The 22,735-nt window shown below is 49.7% G+C and overlaps 1 protein-coding gene across 5 annotated transcripts; it reads right to left on the bottom strand.

Moving 5' to 3' along the window:
- Nucleotides 1-3,172: 3,172 nt before the first annotated feature.
- RHBDD2 (rhomboid domain containing 2) lies at nt 3,173-11,256 on the bottom strand. Of its 5 annotated transcripts, none has more exons than XM_027527003.1 (6): nt 10,989-11,213; nt 9,227-9,351; nt 8,961-9,123; nt 8,481-8,888; nt 7,293-7,443; nt 3,173-4,123 (listed from the first exon to the last, which is right to left on the bottom strand). In XM_027527003.1, exons 4-6 carry the CDS (start codon nt 8,641-8,643, stop codon nt 3,766-3,768), a joined length of 672 nt encoding a protein of 223 aa, XP_027382804.1. In that variant the 5' UTR covers nt 8,644-8,888; nt 8,961-9,123; nt 9,227-9,351; nt 10,989-11,213; the 3' UTR covers nt 3,173-3,765. The 5 variants fall into 5 exon arrangements, with proteins under 5 accessions (XP_027382804.1, XP_027382806.1, XP_027382805.1 ...); XM_027527005.1 differs by having other exon boundaries at nt 8,961-9,127; XM_027527004.1 differs by lacking the exon at nt 8,961-9,123 and having other exon boundaries at nt 10,989-11,222.
- Between the last annotated feature and the right edge of the window lie 11,479 nt (nt 11,257-22,735).

Below are 22,735 nucleotides of genomic sequence, written 5' to 3' on the forward strand. Positions count from 1 at the left end.
TGATGCTGTAGCCAGGCCCCCAGGAGGAGGATTCTCAAGGAAGTAGCCTTGGGGTGTTTAAGCAGACTTGGACAGGCCACCTTTCATGGGGGACGAGCTCCAGGCTCAAAACGAGCAAGATCCTGATGGTGTGGTGGTGCGGAGCTTCGAGTCCAGGTGGGGGACTCGCTGCCTCTGGCTGCAGGCAGTTATCCAGGCAGAGATGCTCTGAGTAGAGCCCTGCGGGCACCCTGGGATGCAGGCCCGGGGAGGGGCCCCTGCAGGTCTCAGGAGCCAACTCCATCCTCCTCCGTCCCCTCGTTCCTCACTTGGGGGAACCTCATCCTACAGGACTTTCCAACCCAATCCTGGGCCCTCCCCCACCCTGCCACCTGCGGGCGGGCAGACGCCTTCCGGCAGGGCGAGAACACTGGACTCCAGGTGGGAGAGCTGTGTGCACACGCTTGGCCACTCACTTGCTGTGACCCAGGAAGTCACTTTGCCTTCTAGACTCCATTTCTGTCTGTCCCACCCCTCAGCCAGGGCCTCAGGATGGGCACCCACCACTTCCAGCTCTTTCCTAGCTGCACACAGCCTCTGCCCTGCCCACCTCCCTTCCCGTCTCTGCTCACACTGTTGCCCTGCATCCTGCCTGGTTAACTCCCCTCCACTGCCCTCCCCCGCCTCACCCTGTCCCGGCCAGGTGGGCACGCCTCACCTCTGTACCTGGCTCTTCTCCCATGCCACAGAGCACGTCTCCCGCAACAGACTGAGCACAATGAAGCCTGGGCTCATCCTTTTCCTTCTTCGTGTCCCCAGAGCCAAACACAGGCCTGGAGCTCTAGTTGCCCACAAGTGAAGTGAAGTGAAGTCGCTCAGTCATGTCCAGCTCTTTGCAACCCCACGGACGGTAGCCTACCAGGCTCCGCTGTCCATGGGATTTTCCAGGCAAGAATACTGGAGTGGGCTGCCATTTCCTTCTCCAGGGGATCTTCCCAACCCAGGGATCGAACCCGGGTCTCCTGCATTGCAGACAGACGCTTTTACCGTCTGAGCCGCCAGTTGCCCGCAAAGCGCTTGTTAAATGAAGGAATGAACCAGCAGACATCTGAAGGAGCCGGGCCTCTCAGAGCTGGGCGTCCATGCCTCTCTTCCAGACCTTATCTTCGGTCACATTTATGCACAGAGCTGGATCCCCAGTCCCACCCCAAAGGGGGCTCCTCCAAGGACTGATGCACACCCTCTTCCTCCTGTAGTCCCAGCACCAGCCCCAGGGAGATTTCAGAGGTGGCCAAGGGGCTGCTTCTCTCCTGCCCCCTGCTGATGAAGAGGGGGAATTGGAGGACGTCTGGACGCTTCTCTGGCTATCAGTGGGCCCGTCCTGGCCTGGGGACAGGAGAGTGGTTTCTATCATGCGGGGGAACAATGGCCTTCCCTTTGCCTGGTGGTCTGTGTTCTTCGTGCGCCTAACAATAGCCAGAGGACCTAGTTAGGGCTTTCCCCTTTCCCTCCTTCCAGAGCTACCCCACCCCCGTGGAAGGATGTGTGGTCGGTATCCGACTGACCCCCAGATCTCCAGGCTGGTCTGGGGGCCTCTTCTGATGCCTGAACAGCATCACTGAATTACAATTTTTCAATTGTCTACTCTCCCCCACTCCCAGATTGAGATCCCCAGGAGTAGGGCATCCCAGTCCATTTACTTGGTCAACAGATCTTCACTGTGTCAGCCCCACGCTGGGGGTTTTCCGCCCTCGTGGAGCTCACCTCTGTCTTGTCTTTAGGCCCAGCCCAAGCTTGGCACACATGCACGGAAGCGGGTGCGCATGGATGATTCAACAGGCAAGTGGGGGAGGGCTTTGGGATCCCCTCTGCAAGTGCCCACACTCTGGTCCAGGCTGCTTGCTGCGGCCCAAGCAAAGCCCAGGGGAACAGGCAAAGAGCCAATTGCAGAGCAGCGGTCGCGGCAGAGCACGGGCTGCTGTCGGCTGCTCTGCCAGACCCACCCCGCCTCCTGGGGAGCTGGTCAAGGAAACCAGTGGCAGAGGAGACGATGGGACAGAGTGATCTCAGATGACCCTCACAGCCCTGCTACTCAGGGTCGCGTGAGGGTCCTTGAGCCTGGCCATCCACGAGGCAGGCTGCCGGCCTCCACAGCTCTGGCTGATCCAACCGGGAGGGCCAGATACGAAGGAGGTGATGGTAGCACGCTGAAAGGTAGGTGGCCTCCTCCCCTGCTTCTGGGCACAGGCCTGGGACTGGAGTCTGCAGTGGAGGGACGATGACCAGGGGACACAGAGCAGCCTGCCCTCACTGAGTGACCCTACGGGAAAGGTGCCGGTGTGGTGGGACATGCCAGGCTCTTGGGACTGCAGCCAAGTCTCAGCCGCAGTCTGGACTCCTTGGGTGGTGAATCCTGTTCACAGTCCCGCTCGGGAGCCACCCTCTAGGCTTCGTCCCCCTTCCTCGGCCAGTGCAGGCCATTCACCGCCCTGACCACTGCTACAGATCTGTGGGTGTGTCTTATCCATCTCTAATTCCCAGGCCTCTCCAAAAAGCCAGCCCAAGCTCCGGGAATACACAAAGGCCACGAGTCACGGTGTTTGTCCGGACCTGCACCAGGCGTTTCCTCAACGCGAGCCCACCTGAAGGAGTCCAGCCGACAGCTGATCAGAAGCTGTGAGCTCCCCCGGGCCTGATCAGGTGCCCGTTGGCTCAGTCACCTTCATGTCCTGTCCTGCCCTGCCTCGAGGGGTGGGGGGGTGGGGAGCTGATCCCTGCACACCATGTGGTTTGGGTTCACTTGCCAACAGCTTCCTGGTTAACTTAGCCCACAGGATCTCCTGCTCGGAGATCAGGAGACAGGCAGGGAGGCCAGAGCTCTCCTCCCCACCTCTTGCTTCTGACAGCATCGCCGCCAGTACCCGTGTCTCTCCTCCGTGTAAGGTCCCGCCAGACAGCCCTTCTCACGGTGACCCAGCCTAGAGTGCAGGGACCACCCCAGTGGCTCCCTGCTGTCCACCCATTTCAGGGTCGCCAAACCTTTCCGTTTGCCCTTTCAGCTCTCCAGGGAGCCTTGTTATCTCCCGCCCCATTTCACATCCCTGCTGGGGCGTCGTCTGCCCGACCGGACCTGGCTGTGGTTCCCTTTGCTGCCCTCTGTATTCCCCGATCATAAAGACACAGCACGCCAAGGGCAGGTTGGAGGCAGTTTCTTTATACAAACGTAACCAACGCAACGGACCCGTCAGCATACTGCTGGGGCACCCGCAGGTCCGTCTCACCACCCCTGGGGCAGAAGTCTGGGTGGTAGGGGTGTCACTGCAGGGGAGGAACACTGCACAGGCCTGGGGACTGGCGAGCACACCGACAGGGAGCCCCCGAAGGGCACGCACAGACACACGGACACTGGGTAACCAAGAGCACTACGCACAAGGCCAGGAAGGAACAGAGAGCTGGGATGAGCCGGCCCCCCTCCCCGAGGTTTCTTCGGGGCAGGGAAGTGGGTGGGAGGGGCCTGGGCCTGAAGCCAAGCGCCCTAGCTGTGCCATGAGAGCCACGTGTCCTGACCGTGCGCCCTGCTTTCTGCATCTGGGAAGTGGGGACCACTGTACTTCAAGAAGCTGTCACGAGGATAAAGGAGATAAACAGGGACACATATCAAAATACTCAACACAGAGCATGGCACATACAGGTGTCCAATAAATAACTTCGTGTCAAGAAAATCTCAGCTCAGAGAGGCCCTTTTTGAGAAGGCCAGGAGGGGAGATCGTATCCCTGGCAACTTTCTCAGGACATCAGGACCCTTGAGCACTCCTTGGAGCCTGCGGCTGCGGGAGTGGCCAGGGCCCCGGAATACACGGTGCCGGGGCAGTTGAGGGGGGCGGGGGGCTGGACTCCCAGGGAGGCACCCGCGGAAGCTGGGTAGACACCCGAGGAGTTGGGGGTTGTGCCAAAATGATTCTGCACGTAGCACAAGCCGGAGGCAGGCTGGTACGGAGGCAGGCTGGGCATGTGCCCAGGAGCGCACGATGGCCAGGCCGCCAGTTTCTGGCTACTGGCGTGCTGCATCTGGGCGGCAGGGTGGTTTGGGGTCAGGTGAGGGTGGCCGCTCTGCGTGGGGTAGGAGCCAGGCACAGGGTTCGGCCTGGAAAGGAACAAGAGAGAAGACGGGCGCTGAGCTAGTCATGCCAGGAACACAGCACCCCGAACTGTTGATCCACAGGAGAAAGGCTTGGACTCGCTGCACTGCCTTCTATTACAACATGCTGTGGACGGGCATCTCCTGTAACCAGCTGTCAAAGTGCCACATGGGGAGAAAGGTCATATTAACTGAACAGAAAACAGATGCCCAGAGCGGGCAGGGACCACTCACGGCCCTGCAGTAAGCCAGCAGGAAGAGGGGCGATCGGGCCCATGCCTGAGACCCCTTGAGGTATAAGGGCAGTCTGCAAGTTGGATGGAGTTTGGGATGGGATCACGGTAGTTAAGCGTCTTCCATGGCTGGCCTAGCGATTCAACCAAAGAGAACAGGTCCACTTCTGTGGTGGTCGGAGGGCAGGGCTCCAACACGGTAACACAGGGCTCGGGCCCAGGCCTCGTCTACTGGCAGATGGTCCCCCAGTGACGGCAGGAAAGAAGGCTTATAGCTCAAAGTCCCGGCAGGCAGGGAACGGACATGACAGGTGCGGGGAGACAGGTGGCTGGGACTACAAAGGAGGACACATTCTAAGGGATTTAGCCTGTGAACTTTTGTGGAGATTTCTCAATACGAAGAACGAATGTCAACACCACTGACACCTGTGTTGCTGCTGCTGCCACCGCTAAGCCGCTTCAGTCGTGTCTGACCCTGTGCGACCCCATAGACAGCAGCCCACCAGGCTCCCCCGTCCCTGGGATTCTCCAGGCAAGAACACTGGAGTGGGTTGCCATTTCCTTCTCCAATGCATGAAAGTGAAAAGTGAAAGTGAAGCCGCTCAGTCGTGTCTGACTCTTAGCGACCCCATGGACTGCAGCCTACCAGGCTCCTCCATTCATGGGATTTTCCAGGCAAGAGTACTGGAGTGGGGTGCCATTACCTGTGTTAGGTAACAATTAAACTTTGATACATTTCAGTCCAAACCTAGGCTTATAAATCAACTGAAGTACAGACACATGACACTTAGCAGCACTTTCGGAATTTTAAAAATGCAGAGGCTCTGGCCTATAAGAAGCTTGATAAGAGCCTCCAAGGGAAACAAAGCTGTCCAGGCTGCCAGGACTGATGCCAAAACCAACATGTGCATCAACGTTGCCCATGTCCTGTTGTTGCGTGATCAGAAGCATCATGTTCTGTTCTGGGTGCCTGCAACAGGCCAGGATGATATGGGGTGGGACACTATGCCATGTGGGTCACCATATCCTCAGCCAGGTCTGCACGTTATGGGGAAGCAGGATCACTGGGCACCACGGGTGTCACAGTTACAGAGAAGTGAGTGTGATCCAGCGTGCAAGACCGTCCTCACCGGGGGCTGCCTTGTAGAGTGAGGCCCCAGCCGCCAGGGGTCAACATGGTCAGCTGTTTTAGAGGGGCTTCCTTCACAGAGCGCGGCTGAGGAGTTTGCAAATGAGGACCCCTAAGTTCTCTCTGAACTGAGCTTAGAACTAAGTTCTCTCTACATTCTGTGAGAACAGCAATTAAGAACCAAAAAGCTATATAATACAGCTAATTCTAAATGTAAACACCTCCCACCCGTTGTTGCTGTTCAGTCGCTCAGTCTTGTCTGACTCTTTGCGACCCCGTGCACTGCAGCACACCAGGCCTCCCTGTCCTTCACCACCTCCCAGAGCTTGCTCAAACTCATGTCCATTGAGTCGGGAACACCATCCAACCATCTTACGATCTGTTGTCTCCTTTTCCTCCTGCCCTCGATCTTTCCCAGTATCAGGGGCCTTCCAAAAAGCTAAAATACAGCTAATTCTAAATGTCAACACCTCCCACCCACTGAGACTCCAGGAATTACCTGCCTGAAATAAAATGAGTGAATGTGCGTTTCTATTTTTCTCACTACCTGCCCCTGCCTTTAAGAAATGGTCAGAGCTGGGACTTCCCCGGCAAGGTCCAGTGGTTAGGACTTGGCACTCTCACTGAGGGGGCCCCGAGTTTGATCCTTGGTTGGGGGAGGGGGGTTAAGATCCGACAAGCCACACAGCATGGCCAAAAAAAAGAGAAAAGAAAAGAAAATGGTCAGAGGGCTCTGAGCCACTGAAGGCTGAGAGTCCGCCTCCTAAAATAAACTATAAGCAACAGCTTCTGATTCAACCAAGATCCTGCCTCCAGGCCAGTGTTGGGGACAAGATGGACTCCATAGCTGGCCCAAGGCAGAAACGGGCCATGGACAAAGCACTTTGACTTTGCGGTGAACCCCTTCTCTGGGAGGGAAACCTCCTCCATCGTGAACTCTCAGCATCGACAAAAACCAGTGAAGGCCATCCGAGGCTGGCAGCGTGTGTGCAGGAGGGACAGGAAGTGAGCAGGACCCGGAAGCAGGAGCCCCTGGCTCTCGACTGGGCGCTTCTGACTCTGTGTTACCTGGAGAAAGACGTTTGTCCTCTTTGGGCCTCCTCTCTGACAGGAGGGAGTGAGGCTATGTGAGCACTCCATTGACAGTTAACGCACCTGGACTGGAAAACAGTAAATAAACTTCGCCTTCTCCCGCCAGGTGGCCAAGAACACCCTGAGGTTCAGGCCATGCCACCTCCTAAGCCTCCCAGTCAGTCAGGTGGATCGCGCTTCTTGCCAGCGTCACCTGCCGGAGCCCAATCCCAGCCCCACAGAGTGCTTGTCAGTGCTGAGGGCTGGTGATGCCACTGATGGGGCCGCAAGTCCCTCGGGATTATGTGCAAGGGCTTCAAATGCCTCCCATTGAATGCCCGTCCTGCTTGGACCCCACTCTGGAAGCAGCTGGGCAGAATCCAGGATGCTGGGGAGAAATCTGTGGACAGGTTTTGCTGGGTAGGCCTGGGCGACCCACACCCTCTTCCCTATTCCCCAGGACACCGAAAATCAGTCACACCCTCTATAGCAGGGGTCCCCAACCTCTGGGATCTGATGATCTGAGGTGGATCTGACAGCAGAAATAAAAGTGCACAAAAAATGTAATCGCTTGAAATACCCTGAAACCACCATTCCCCCCCACCCCCAATCCCACTCCTGGTTCATGGAAAAACTGTCCTCCATGAAACTGGTCCCTGGTGCCAAAAAGGCTGGGGACTGCGCCTTTATAGGCCCTGCAGCTGCTTCAGGAATAAAGCAAGCACGGCCTTCTGTAACTTACTTCCGGCTTTGGGCTGCCCTCCTTTCGGCTGAAGAGCCGGAGATGTACTTGAACATGGAAATCCTCCTCATCAGGCTGAAGGGGAACTTCTGGTCGAGCTTCACGGCGACTTGCTCTGGGACGTCAAAGGAGAAGCAGTAGGTGAGGCCGTCTGGGGTCGGTGTATTAAGGAGAAGTGGAGAGAGCTGAAGGGAGGGGGCTGCACACTGCCCCCAGGACCCAGGAGCCACGCTGGCTCCACGCAGGCCTGGGCTTATTCCACCATCATCTCTGGACTGCAGTTTCCAGCTCAGGGGAAACCAAGAGTTGGAGTTTCTAGCCTCCGTTCCTCGGAGGGAACACAAGGCAGCAACGATAGGCAGGCAAGTGCTGACACCTTACCCATCCTCTCCCCTGGGCCTCTTGAACCCCTGTAATGACCGTCAGAAGCCAGCATGTGCCTCTGTCTCTTTAAGTGGGATGAAGCAGGCGGCTAGTCTAATACCCTCTGGGAGGTCTGACATCTTGTCCTTTGTCCCTGGTCGAAGGAGCCTTGCCTCAATGTGATCAAGTGAGCTTCCCGTGGGCCTCTGTGGCAGCCCGCCCCCCACACTGTCACCAGCTCCCAGAGAGGTGAGGGCACCCTGGTCGTCCGACCTGCATCAGCCCGTCACTGCCGAGATGGCCAAAAAGAGTCAGCCTAATTGCCAGAATATTTATGCAAGGAATATAAGGCTTATTCTAAGTTTTTAACCACTCATATGGTCAAAGCCTACCTTAAAAATATTCTTTTCTTATTCTTCTGAGAAAAAGACTAAGCAAAACAAAAACAAAGAAACCTGTTTCCCGGGAATACCTTTCATGGAACATCTCTAGCTCATGGTTATTTCAGGATCCTCCAGTAAAAAAAAATTAGTCAACTGGGCTTACACCTTGGAAAAAACCAAATCAAAGTATTTTATTAACTGGCAGTGCTAAGCCATTGTATGGAAAGAGCTAAGGGGATCTCTTCCAGAAAAGAAAACTCTGGCATAAAGAAAGGAAGTGACCTGCCTGAGGCCGCGTGGTTCCAAATCTGAAGCTAGCACACAGAATACCTAAGTGTGAGCTCTACCTGCCTGAACCCCCCTGCCCCGACCCCCAGGACCTACAGTGTGGTTCACCCTTTGGCGTGTCAGTGTTACTACAACAGCCCTCTAGGAAGGATACATGCTAGCCCGATTCCCAGGCCACAGACGTTACTGAGGAAAGAGGTCTGGGGAATGAGCCAGGAGGCACAGAGCAGGAGCCACGGCACCAGCAGCGAGGGCACCACCACGCCGAACACCAGGGCCCGCCTCATCCTAGAGCGGACGCAGTTGACTCCCAGCATGGCGAAAGCCACGGGGGTGAAACCGCGGGCATCCTCCACCTCCCCGAGCTTTGACAGCGATGACACAGCTTCAAACGACAGGAAGATGATGGCGCAGATGATGGTGAAGACCACGGTGAAGAAGCAGTGGCGGACGGTGCCCACGGTTCTCTCAAAATTGCCAGCAAAGCGCCAGATGACGATGGCACCGCAGAGCAAGGAGACGGGATTCTCGTAGACAAAGATGTAGGTCACCAGCCTGTAAACTGCAGAGGGAACCGAGTTAGAGGCCCGATGGTGGCTTGCTCCCAGAAGGGAAAAGCCAGGTTACAACCCACCTAGGAAAACAGGGAGTAGCTGGCTCTCGTTGCCAGGGAAAATCAGCCCGGAGCCAGTGGGATAAGCAGAGGGGAGCAACAGCGAAGGACCCAGGACTCAAAGTAGAGGCGGGGATGTCTAATCTTTGCTCTTTCCCAGACCTGGAGCAAGTCTTATCTGTGACTGGCTTCCACGTGGGGGAAAAAAAATAACACTTTTTAGCATGGGATGGTCTTTTATAATTTGTAATGTCCTTTATAATCCTCTTTGAGGCTTTAATACTGACCTATCTCACCGGGCAGTTTGAGGGTTAATTAATTGTAACAGCTTCAGGTGGATTGAGTGGGTGTCACTTAACACTCTTTGTGCCCGTCTCCTCGGCAGTAATCCTGACCTCTCCTTCCATAGTGGCTGTTCAGAGGAAGAAAAAAGGGACCATGAATTATTGTGCACCTGTAAAGATGAGAAAACTATCACTAAGAATGTAGATACAGAACTCAGAAGTCTTTCTTGCAAGTGCTTATCCAGTCTTAGAGGTAGAGTGATGCTCAATATGCAATAAGACAGTAAAGAATCTTTTATTTTTCTAAAAGCAGTCCTTGCTTCTGTATTTTTATATCCCTGCAGGCCAAAACACTAAACTGAAGGAGGGGGGTGATCAGTGAAGTGGCAGTAACATTGGATTTGGAAGTCTAAAGCAATCTTGGCTCTGTCACGCCTAGACTGGCTGAGTTCAGCCCAGACACAGGGCCCTGTCGGCTTCAGTGTTCTTACTGTAAAATAAAATGGATACACTCGAGGCCCTCAAAGGTCTCTTACGTGTCTAATACTCACATTGTCCATGAATCCCACACTCAAGAGAAGCCGCAAAGTAAAGGGAAAAAAAAAGGGAGCTCAGTTTAGGCTGGCATTTTGCATCTGTCTCTGAAGACAGACGTGCTGTGTGTATCCAGGGTGAGGGTGAGGGGGACCACTTTTAGATTTGAGCAGGGAGGCAGGCTAAGAACCATATACCTCAGTCAGGCCATCTCTGTAAGGCTTCGTTATCTGAAGAGTATCGTCATTATTGTTGAGTACTTCCAACACTGAAATCCCAAGGGTACATGTGAAGATTCTAGAAGCAATTCTATATAATTTGGGGATTAGAAAGCCCAAGGTTCCAGTTCAAAAACGTCACAAGATGCAAAGAACAATCTGGGTTCCTGTGTCAACTGTATGACTCAAAAGCTCTGTGAGTCTTCTCATTAAGCCTCAGTTTCATTTAAAGAATGGACAACAATAGCCCATGGGCAATAATGCCTACAGTAATAATACGTCATGAGATCACCATGAGAATTAAAAGAGGTTAATGCATGTGAAAGTGATTTGCAAAACAACAAAAGTTATACAAATCTCCCATTTTCTCCCCAGAAAAGAATGGGGAAGAAACAGGAGACTAAGAACGTCTTTTATGAACAGATATTTATAATTAATTGGTCTGCAAAATATCTCCATCTCCCCAAGAAAACCAACACCTCTCCCAAAGGTACAAGACACCCGGCTCCCGCTATAAGCTGGGAATCGGATTCAGGATTAAGATAAAACAAAGATGCAGAAGAAATTCTAAACCCCAGGAGGCCAGGATGCTTACAGAGGTGGCCACAGATACAGCTCAAGTGTCTTGAGAAGGTGGGAAAAAAAATTTTTTTTTTTCCAGTGGGGGGTTGGGCCCTAAAGCAGACGTAGGTGTGAATGTGACAAGGGAGAGAAAAATCCTCCTCGGCGAGCAAGCAGGGGTGAATGAAACCTAATTGCTACGAATGGATATGAGAGCCCTGACCAGAACGATGACGACAGGGACGGGAACAAATCTGGGTAGGGAAGGGTTACAAGGGATGATCAAGATGGGGCTCTGCACACAGACTTGGAATATGGGGCTGGTCCTCCAGGTGGGGAGAATGGTGCGGACGGAGACGGGGTGGCGTGGGTGCTGGGAGGCCGGAGCCCAGGGCCTGGCGAGGTCGGAGGAAAAAGGACTGGCACCCGGGACCCGGCCCCGCCCTGCTCACCTTGCCAGTTGCGCAGGGCCTCGGACCGCAGCGAGAGACCCGAGGGCGCCAGGGGCTGCTGCAGCAGGAATAGACGGGGCCCGGATACCAGCAGCGAGAGCAGCGCGGTGAAGAAGGTGGCGGATGGCACCTCGGGCCACAAGGACCAGCTCCGGTACCCAGGCTCCGAGACCGCCATGGCCGCCAAGGCTCCCGCTCACCTACGCAGCTCTGGCTGGTTCTCGGCTCCTTCCGCCTCCCTGCGGCTGTCACCCCTGGCAACAGCGGCGGGGGTGGCCGGAAGCCCCGCCTCCCAGAGGCCCCGCCCCGTGCGGAGTTACCCAATCCGGTAACTCGCGCTGGCATGCCTCCCACGCGCGTAGGCCGCAGGGAGTCCAGCCAGTAATCTCTGGCTGCAGCATCCTTGGAACTGGCTAAGAGTGCCGGGTGGGAGCCGCTTGCGGGGCACCGGGCGGGGCGGCTCGAATTTTGGATTTAATCATCTCAGCTCTAGCTACCTAATGAGTATTGTGCCTTGCAGTTTACAGAGCCTTCGATCTTTTTCTCTTTCTCTCTCACACACACACAGCCTCCCTTATCTGTGTTTACCTTCAATAATACCAGGGAAGACACTAGGGTCTGGGTAATGCAGTTAGATGGCAAAGACAATTAGAACTCAGGTTCCCGCTGTTGCTATGGCCTGAAACTGGCTACTGGCAAAGAGATTGGGGGCAGGAGGAGAAGGGGATGACAGAGAATGAGATGGCTGGATGGCATTACTGACTCGATTGACATGAGTTTGAGTGAACTCTGGGAGTTGGTGATGGACAGGGAGGCCTGGCGTGCTGCGATTCATGGGGTCGCAAAAAGTCGGACACGACTGAGCGACTGAACTGAACTGAAAGACAGGTTTTGGTGCCTGGATTAAAGAAACAGGGTAGAAGAGGAAGGAGGAATTCCACGGAAGGCCCTGAAGTGTTGTTCAGTCGCTAAATTGTATCCGACTCTGACTGACTCTGCGACCCCGTGGATTGCAGCACGCCAGGCTTCCTTGTCCTTCACTATCTTTTGGAGTTTGCTCAAATTCATATGCATTGAGACAGTGATGTCATCTAACCATCTGTTGCTCAAATTCATATCCATTGAGTCAGTGATGCTATCTAACCATCTCATCCTCTGCCACCCTCTTCTCCTTTTGCCTTCCATCTTTTCCAGCATCAGGATCTTTCCCAATGACCTGAAGTATTCGGGATGTAATATAACAATAATAATAACCAAGGTCTGTTTTAGCCCTTAAAGTCTGAAAAGCACCTTCACCAGAGAAGAAAAGCACCTTCACCTGCACCAGTTGTTTAGACAACTGAACTATTGTTTCCTCAGTAACAGATGCTCCAGACTAAGACTAGGATCTGAATCCCTGTTTGCTAAGTGCTGACTTTCTTCCCTTTTCACTATTTCCCTCTAATATCCTGCCTACTGCTGCTGCTGGTGCTAAGTCGCTTCAGTCGTGTCCGACTCTGTGCAACCCCATGGACTGCAGCCTACCAGGCTTCTCCATCTATGGGATTCTCCAGGCAAGAACACTGGAGTGGGTTGCCATTTCCTTCTCCAATGCATGAAAGTGAAAAGTGAAAGTGAAGTTGCTCAGTCGTGTCCAACTCTTAGCGACCCCATGGACTGCAGCCTACTGCTATGCTAATGCTATGCTATGCTAAGTCACTTCAGTAGTGTCTGACTCTGTGCGACCCCATAGACGGCAGCCCACCAGGCTCCCCCGTCCCTGGGATTCTCCAGGCAAGAACACTGGAGTGGGTTGCCATTTCCTTCTCCAATGCATGAAAGTGAAAAGTGAAAGTGAAGTCGCTCAGTCGTGTCCGACCCTCAGCAACCCCATGGACTGCAGCCTTCCAGGCTCCTCCATCCATGGGATTTTCCAGGCAAGAGTACTGGAGTGGGGTGCCATTGCCTTCTCCACAGCCTACTGCTACATGTATATAAATTTGACTACTGAGAAATGAACAAATGCTTCATTCTCTGTGCTGGACTTTCAGATCCGTTCCCAGACCTAGTCTGCTCTCCTGTCAGTGGTTCTGGCAATATCTGTGTTCCCATGAACCTCAGGAAGGGAACCTGAGATTCTTTTCATCATTTGTGTTTAGTACTCAAAAATAACCGTAATTTTATGGGTATAAATATACAGCCATGGAACATATTTCAGCGAATTCTGTGTCAGTTCAGTTCAGTTCAATTCAGTTGTTCAGTCGTGTCCAACTTTTTGAGACCCCTTGGACTGCAGCATGCCAGGCTTTCCTGTCCATCAGCAATTCCCGAAGCTTACCCAAACTCATGTCCATCGAGTCGGTGATGCCATCTAACCATCTCATCCTCTGTCATCCCTTTCTCCTCCTGCCTTCAATTTTGCCCAGTATCAGGGTCTTTTCCAATGAGTCAGTTCTTCGCATCAGGTGGCCAAATTATTTAGTTTCAGCTTCAGCATCAGTACTTCAAATCAATATTCAGGACTGATTTCCTTTAGGATGGACTGGTTGGATCTCCTTGCAGGCCAAGGGACTCTCAAGAGTCTTCTCCAACACCACAGTTCAAAAGCATCAATTCTTTGGTGCTCAGGTTTCTTTATAGTCCAACTCTCACATCCATACATGACTACTGGAAAAACCATAACTTTGACTAGACAGACCTTTGTTGGCAAAGTAATGTCTCTGCTTTTTAATATGCTATCTAGGTTGGTCATAACTTTTTTCCAAGGAGTAAGTGTTTTTTAATTTCATGGTTGCAGTCACCATCTCCAGTAATTTTGGAGCCCAAGAAAATAAAGCCTGTCACTGTTTCCATTGTTTCCCCATCTATTTGCCATGAAGTGATGGGACCAGATGCCATGATCTTAGTTTTCTGAATGTTGAGTTTTAAGCCAACTTTTTCACTCTCCTCTTTCACTTTCATCAAGAGGCTCTTTAGTTCTTCTTTGCTTTCTGCCACAAGGGTGGTGTCGTCTGCAAATCTGAGGTTATAGATATTTCTCCGGGCAATCTTGATTCCAGCTTGTGCTTCATCCAGCCTGGCATTTTGCATGATGTACTCTGCATATAAGTTAAATAAGCAGGGTGACAATATACAACCTTGACATACTCCTTTCCCGATTTGGAACCAGTCTGTTGTTCAATGTCCAGTTCTAACTCTTGCTTCTTGACCTTCCTACAGATATCTCATGAGGCAGGCCATGTGGTCTCGTATTCCCACCGCTTGAAGAATTTTCCAGTTTGTTGTGATCCACACAGTCAAAGGCTTTGGTGTAGTCAATAAAGCAGAAGCAGATGTTCTTCTGGAACTCTCGTGCCTTATCAATGATCCAGCGGATGTTGGCAATTTGATCTGTGGTTCCTCTGCCTTTTCTAAATCCAGCTTGACCATCTGGAAGTTCACATACTGTTGAAGCCTGGCTTGGAGAATTTTGAGCATTACTTTTCTAGTGTGTGAAATGAGTGCAATTGTGCAGTAGTCTGAACATTCTTTGGCATTGCCTTTCTTTGGAATTGGAATGAAAACAGACCTTTTCCATGCTGTGTAGATTTAAACTAATGCTGCTCATGATGCAGCAGTGGGCGTGAAAATGAAGGTTTTACTCAACAGGAAGCAGCATATGACTCTGAAGTGCAGTGGAGCAGCTAAAAATAGCGAGTGGGGACTTGGGCTGCTGGAACCAGAGTCTGGGCCTTGGAAAGAGGAAGGGAATGGTGGTCCCATTTCCTCTGTGCCACTCCAGGAGTTCTGCATCTGCTTTCAGACATATATTTTGGAAACGGATGTAGAAAAATTAGGGCTTGTCCAACAACAAGTGACTAGGATGGGGAGGGAAAGGGGGACTTCAAATCCTATTTGATGAGGGACAATTAAAGAGATCAGAGAGACTTGCCTGAGAAAGCTTCAGGGGTCCTGACCACTGACTATGTGAAAGGCTTTCCTGGAGGTGAGGGAGTAGACTTATCCTGTGTTCCTCCAGAGGGGACACCTGGGGATGAAAGGTGGAAAACAATAGGGCACCACTCTGGGCTTATGAAAGAACTTTCTGACAACTTGGGTTGTTCATCTGTGGCACGAGGGGCCTTAGATGATAGTGAGCTCTCCACAACTGGAAGTGTGCAAGCAGAGGCAATCTGGGGACTTGAGGAGCCTCTTAAAGTGATTCAAACGTCAGGTTGGAGATGGAACTAGATGCCTTTAAAAGTTTTTCTGGACCTTCAGTTCTAAGACTCCATAAACAAACAAATGCACATAGAGGGTTGAGACACTTGCCATTTACTGGGGCTGTGGTTCAGTTGCTAAGCTGTGTCCAACTCTTTGCAACCCCATGGACTGCAGCATGCCAGGCTTCCCTGTCCTTTAGTATCTCTTGGAATTTGCTGAAACTCATGTCCATTGGACTCCATGCTATCCAATGGTGATGCTATCCAACCATCTCATCCTCTGTGGCCCCCTTCTCTTCCTGCCCTCAAGCTTTCCCAGCATCAGGGTCTTTTCCAGTGAGTCGGCTTTTTGTATCAGGTGCCAAAGTACTGGAGCTTCAGCTTCAGCATCTGTCCTTCTCATGAATATTCAGGGTTGATTTCCTTTAGGATTGACTGGTTTGATTTCCTGCTGTCTAAGGGACTCTCTAACGCTTGCTCCTTGGAAGAAAAGCTATGACCAACCTAGACAGCATATTAAAAAGCAGAGACATTACTTTGGTAATGGTCCGTCTAGTCAAAGCTATGGTTTTTCCAGTAGTCATGTATGGATGTGAGAGTTGGACCATAAAGAAAACTGAGTGCCAAAGAATTGATGCCTTTGAACTGTGGTGTTGGAGAAGACTCTTGAGAGTCCCTTGGACTACAGGGAGAACAAACCAGTAAATCCTAAAGGAAGTCAACCCTGAATCTTCATAGGAAGGACTGATGCTGAAGCTGAAGTTTCAAAACTTTGGCCACCTGATGCTAAAAGCCAACTCATTAGAAAAGACCCTGATGCTGGGCAAGATTGAAGTCAGGAGGAGAAGAAGATGACAGAGGTTGAGATGGTTGGATGGCATCACTGGCTCGATGGACATGAGCTTGAACAAGTTCTGGGAGTTGGTGATGGACAGGGAAGCTTGGCGTGCTGCAGTCCATGGGGTCACAAAGAATCAGACACGACTGAGTGAATTGAACCGAAGGCACTCTCAAAAATCTCCAGCACCACAGTTCAAAAGTATCATTACTGCCCCCTGGTGGACAGTTCTGTGCAGGAGTCCTTTAAGTTTGTTGGTGAAGAGGCCAAATCCGAAGCAGAATACTGCCCCCTTGCCGGCTGTTCGGGGAAGCGGCTCACATCTAGATGGATGGCTTGATCTGGGGACATCTGAGTAGGTCCAAAATCCTGGATGGCCCCCAACATGCCCCCAAGGTAATGTAGCTTCAGCCTTCCATGTCATTCATGTTCCGTGCCAGCCTACCCCACCTCTCTTTTCCCACACTCGTGGAGTGGGGCACACAGCAGCAAGCCCACTCCCTAAATACACATGCCCTCAGAGAAAGGAACACCAGTCCCAGGACACCTGGCTGGCATCTCTGTTTCTGCAATGATCTTCCTTGGATCTCTCCCAACACATGGTTTCACTGGGACCTGGGAAGCCAGGTTGGCAACAGTCAAACAGTGGGAGCCCTTGCAGGCTGCGGTGAGCAATGTGAATCTTATTCCAAGAAAGTGGAAAGTTTAGAGGGCTTAAACTAGATTTTCCTGAATCATTTATGGTTTAGAAAGTAAGGAAATGAGCCCTCTCAGACACTGGGAGGATTGAAAGTTGGTGGAATTTCTGTAGAAGGAAATTTGGCAGTATCTTGCAAAATGACTAATGCACTCATCTTTGATCCAGCATTTCCACTTCTAGGATTTTAACCTACTGACCTATTGGCATCCATGGAATATGTCTTACATAAAACATTATCTACCGCAGTAGTAAATACTGGAAACAACAGGATGTCCATCATGGAAAGAATGATTAATAAACAATGGTTCATTCTTCAAAGGAATATTCTATAACCATAAAAAGAAAAAAAAACTGAGAAAGTTATATATCAGTATGGGATGATATGTGAAATATTTTCTTGAGTGGAGAGGCAAGGTTAATATCAGTGGATATACCGTGCTACCATAAATATAAAGACTTGGGGAGAAAAAGATACCCTACTCTGTGTGGAATAATTCTGAGGCTTCCAGGGAGAGGAACTGCATGACTGGGGACTAAGTTTGGGAGGGCTCATTCCTTTGTAAACTCTTGGATATATTTAAAATTTTAAACTATTTGCCATGGCCTGAATGTTTGTGTCCCTCCGATCCATATGTGGGCTTCCCTGGTGGCTCAGACAGTAAAGAATCTGCCTGCGATGTGGGAAGCCCAGGTTAGATTCCTGGGTCGGGAAGATCCCCTGGAGGAGGGCATGAAAACCCACTCCAGTAATCTTGACTGGAGAATCCCATGGACAGAGGAACCTGGTGGGCTACGGTCCATAGGGTCACAAAGAGTTGGAAACGACTGAACCAATGTAACACACACTTATGCACCTAATGATTAACTGAGATCATTTCTCCTTTTTCCCTTTAAAAATTATCATGGCTGAGCAGAATCTTCAGGATTGGTCTCTGAACTTATCAGTTCACCCTAAGTAAAATAACTTTCTTCTTGACCAAAGCTTGCCTTGTTGGCTATGGAGTGGTGAGTGGCCCAATCTGAGTCCGGTTACAGACCTTCACCAAGGCTCATTTTGCCTCAGTTTTTCTCTCCAATCCTGCTTCCTTCCCTGGCATAGATATTGATCCCAAGAGCACTCCCCAATAAATGACCACTTCTCTCTCAGAGTGTGCCTCCCAGAAAACCCAATGCATAAAGATAGAGTTAATTTTAGGAGTTTTCCAAAGTGGTAGGGCTACTTTATACTCCTCCCGGCAGTAAAAATGAATTCCAGTTGATTCACATCTTTGTCAATACCAGGATGTATTCATTGATTTAATTTGCATTTCTGTGATGACTGATGATGGTGGCCATTTTGTGAAATGCTTGAATACAAAGAAAATGTTAAAAATGAAACAAAAAAGATGCCTTAGAGAGAGATGACCATGGCTGGACACAGCAGCTGAGGTGGAGAAAAATAAATGGATTTGGAATGCAATCTGGAGGTGGCACCTGAGTTAGCTGATGGAGTGGGTATGCAGAGTAAGAGAAGGAGAAAAATCAAGGGCAATACTTCCATGAATTATGGTACCCCATAAAGATCTGGGGCTTCCCTGGTGGCTCAGTCGGTAAAGAACCCGCTTGCCAATGCAGAAGATATGGGTTCGATTCCTGGGTTGGGAAGATTCATTGGAGAAGGAAATGGCAACCCACCCCAGTAGTCTTGCCATGGAAAATTCCATGGAAAGAAGGGCCTGGCGGGCTACAGTCCACGGGGTCGCAGAGTTGGACGTGATTGAACACACACACGGTATTGGCCAAAGGACTGGTGAACAGTGGAGTAAGACAGAGGACCCATCGTATATAAACCCTCACATGTGGGCTCAACTGATTTTTTTCTAAAGATTTTTGATGTGGGTCAATTTTTAAAGTCTTTATTAAATTTGTTACAATTTATGTTTTGGTTTTTTGACTGCAAGGCACGTGGGATGTTAGGTCCCCGACCAGGGAAAATCTGCATCCCCTGCACTGGAAGGCAAAGTCTTAACCATTGGATCGCCGGAGAAGTCCTCGGTCAATTGATTCCTGACAGAGGCACCAATCCCATTCACGGGGGAAGGAATAATCTTTTCAACAAATGATGCTGGGAAAGCTGGATGCCACATGCAGAAGAATGAAGTTGAATCTTTTTTTTTTAACCTCAGCACACTGGTTCCATATATATATATATATATTTTAAAGTTGGATCCTTATACCAAACACACACACACACACACACACAAAAATTAACTCAAACTGGATCAAAACCCTAAAACTATAAAAACACTTTGAAGATAGCATGGAAGAAATCTTCATGACATTGGGTATGGCAGTTATTTTTGGATATGATGCCAACAGCACAGGCTATAAAAGTCAAAATAGATACATTGAACCTCATCAAAATGTGAAAATTCTGTGCATCAAAGGACACTGTGATGAGAGTGAAAAGACAACCCACAGAATGGGAGAAAACTCTTTGAAGGCAATATAGGTGTAAATCTTTATGACTTTTGATTACGCACTAATTTCTTAGTTTTTATACCAAAAACCCAAGCAACCAAAGAAAATAAAGATAAATTGAACATCATCAAAAATAAGAATTTTTATGTGTCAAAGGACACTATCAAGAAAATGAAATGACAATCCACAGAATAGGGAAAAAAAATGTTTACACATTACATATATGATTAGGGTCTAGTATTCAGTTTATAGGCTTCCTCAATTGCTCAGTGGGTAAAAGAATCTGTTTCCTGCCAAGGTAGGAAACACAGGAAATGTGGGTTCAATCCCTGGGTTGGGAAGATCCCCTGGAGGAGGAAATGACAACCCACTCCAGTAGTCTTACCTGGCAGGATACAGTTTAAAGGATCTCAAAGAGTCAGATATACAAATAACTTAAGAATAAAAAGACAACCCAGTTTAAAAACTGGGCAAAGGATCTGAATGGACATTTCTCCAGAGAAGATATACAAATGGGCAATAAGAAAATGCTTAAGATCATGAATCTTTTGGGAAATGCAAATCAAAACCATACTGAGATACCACTTTACAATCCCCAGGATGGTTATAATTTTTTTTTTTTAATGGAAATTGCAGTGTTACTGGGGATGTGGAGAAGTCAGAACCCTCGTAACTGCTGAGGAGAATGTAAAATACTAAAGCCACTGTGGAAAATAGTGGTAGGTTTTCAAACAGCTATGCATAGAGTTACCATATGGCTAAGCAATTTTAACCCTATGTACCTAACCTGAGAGAACTGAAAAACCAGCGTTCAAACAAGAATTGGTATAGGCATGAGCATAGCAGTATTATTCATAATAGCTAAAATGTGGGAACAACCCAAATTCCCATCTGCTGGTAGATGAGTAGACAAAGCGTGGTAGACAAAATAAATACAGTGAAATATTCAGCTGTGAAAAAGGATGAAGTACTGAAACAGTTGTAACATAGATGAGCCTTGAAAACATTATGAACAAGTCCAAAAGTAGGTCATATTGTGTGATTCCCCTTTTTGAAAAGCCCAAAGTAGGTAAATCCAGAGACAGAAAATATGTTAGAGGTTGCAAAGGGATGGGGGAGAGAGAGGGGATGAGGGAATGAGGTATGGTGTCTCTTTTGGGGGGTGATAAAATGTGTTTTAGAGTTAGTGGTGATGGTTGCCTAACTCTGAACATACTAAACACGATTGAGGGAGTTCCCTGCTGGCCCAGTGGTTAGGATTCAGTGCTTTCGCTGCTGTGGGCCTGTGTTCAATCCCTGGTTGGGGAACTAAGAGCCCATAAGTCACATAGCATGGCCAAAAAATTACAAATAATTAAAGAATAAAGAACCAAAAATAACTGACCTCTATACTTTAAATAGTGAATGAATTTTATGGTATGTGAATTATATTGCAGGGAAGAAAGAACGTGCTCAAAAAATGCAAATGAAAAAATAAACTAAAAATGGATAGGATTGTATGCCCCCCCCAAATAAGTTTTCTTGTGTGTAAACTTAAAATATAATTTTTAAGTATGAAAGAGTTTAGGTTTCTTGCGGGCAGATCCTTTGTCTGCATCAAACCGATAAATCCCAGAAAGCTGAATACATTGCTTTATGCTAGTAGCTGTGGATTAAAGTAAATGATTATCAAATCCGAGTTATTTTCTTTGGGCAAGCATCAGCATGTTTGGGGCAATTACTCTTAGATTTACGCAGTTTAGAGCTGACAAAAGGTTCCTGTTTCTCTGTAATTGACACGTCTTCAATTACAGCGAACTCACATTGACCTGCAAAGTCACTTTCCAAGGTGTTGCCAGCTGCCAACTCGGGTCAATGTACCCTAAGCCTTCCAGAGAAATGAACCTCCACCCACAACTTTCCTTCTATGCTGTCTAACCCAACTTCCTCATCTCCTCCCCAGATCCTATACATGTGTAGATACTCAAACCCACAGTGGATTGTGACATGAACAAGAAATAAACTTGCATTGGGTCTAACCACTGAAATCTGCTTGTCTGTCTTTCTTATCAAGACCCTGGAGTAAAAGGATGACAGACAGACTCAAAATGGGGCCATGAGGCTCTTGGGACTTCCTTGATGGTCCAGTGGTTAAGAATTTGCCTGCCAATGCAGGGTTCAATCCCTGGTCTAGGAATTGAGATCACACTTGCCTTGGGGCAACAAGGTCTGTGTGATGCAATTACAGAAGTTTGCATGCTTCTCTAGACAACAAACAAAAACCTCCAAGACTCTATCTTAAAAAATGGGACCCTTAAGGGAAACTTGGTAAAGGGACTATTTGTAAAGATGTGGCCAGGTAGGCAGGTAGGTACCCCAGGGCTGGGAATGACTAAGAGCCATTAGACCTGCAGAGCCTGACAGGCAAGAGGTACCAATAGAGGGATGACCCAATATCCACAACACAAGAATAGACCAATCTCCCCCCAAAAAAGCAAGGGGGGTGTTTTCTTTCAAAACCCACCTGCAACTTCCTCACCCCCAGAAGTAACCCTAACTCTGAACTCCTCACTGTTGGGTCGTAGGAACCCAAAGGAGAAATCCGAGAGAGATCTTGCTATACAGGAGATGGCAAAGGTACCCACTGGCTGGAGGAATACAAAGTCATAAGTGAGTTGGCTGGGGGAGATGACAAAGGTCAATCTGATCTCATAGGAGGATTCAGACTTTGAAAAATGAAGCAAAGTAAGAGAGAAAGGGAAGCAGAAGGATGGCTTGGTTTGCAATTCTTTGGGCAGAAAGAGTAAGGAAACCCAAGAATTGATGCTTTTGAACCATGGTATTGGAGAAGACTCTTGAGAGTCCCTTGGACAGCAAGGAGATCAAACCAATCCATCCTAAAGGAACCAGTCCTGAAAATTCATTGGAAGGACTGATGCTGAAGCTGAAGCTCCAATCCTTTGGCCACCTGATGCGAAGAGCTGACTCATTGGAAAAGACCCCGATGCTGGGCAAGATTGAAGGTAGGAGAAGAAGGGGACAACAGAGGGTGAGATGGTTGGATGGCATCACCGACTTGATGGACATGAGTTTGAGTAAGCTCTGGGAGTTGGTGATGAACACAGAAGCCTGGCATGCTGCAGTCCATGGGGTCACAAAGAGTTGGACACTGAACTGAGCTGAACTGAACTGAAGAAGGAAAAGGGAACGGGGGAGGGGAGAACCCAGGGAAATTCTCCTCCAGTTGCCCTGGTAACAGACTCTATCCCCACTCCTGGGATGAGTCAGGAGAGAAAACTCATGTAGATGAGGCAACAAGAATCGGGAGGGATCACAACTCACATGTGTTACCTTGGCTCCATCTTGGGGCAAATCTGGGGAGAGTTTTAAAAGGGTTTGTGACTCTGACCCACTCCCAGGCAGTAGGTTCTGGAATTGCATGTCTGTGATGGCTTCCTGCCACTGTGTCTGCTTTGCTGCCTGGTAAACGCAGACTCCCCTTCCAGGCCCCTGGGTGGGTCAGCCTGACACTGGCTTGGCATCCTATGATCACATCAGCCAGGAGGCCATCCTCCAGGGACTGGGGCGT

Source organism: Bos indicus x Bos taurus, chromosome 25 (genome assembly GCF_003369695.1).
Source record: "Bos indicus x Bos taurus breed Angus x Brahman F1 hybrid chromosome 25, Bos_hybrid_MaternalHap_v2.0, whole genome shotgun sequence".
Lineage (NCBI taxonomy): Eukaryota > Metazoa > Chordata > Mammalia > Artiodactyla > Bovidae > Bos > Bos indicus x Bos taurus.

What these genes read in the sequence shown, in the direction of transcription:
- RHBDD2 (XM_027527001.1), bottom strand. Translation starts at nt 11,166, where the DNA reads ATGGCGGTCTCGGAGCCTGGGTACCGGAGCTGGTCCTTGTGGCCCGAG. An exon ending in GGCCCTGCGCAACTGGCAAG is followed by an intron (nt 8,889 to 10,988) that starts GTGAGCAGGGCG and finishes TTCCCTCTGCAG; the next exon opens with TTTACAGGCTGGTGACCTAC. An exon ending in CCTGGGAATCGGGCTAGCAT is followed by an intron (nt 7,444 to 8,480) that starts GTATCCTTCCTA and finishes CACCGACCCCAG; the next exon opens with ACGGCCTCACCTACTGCTTC.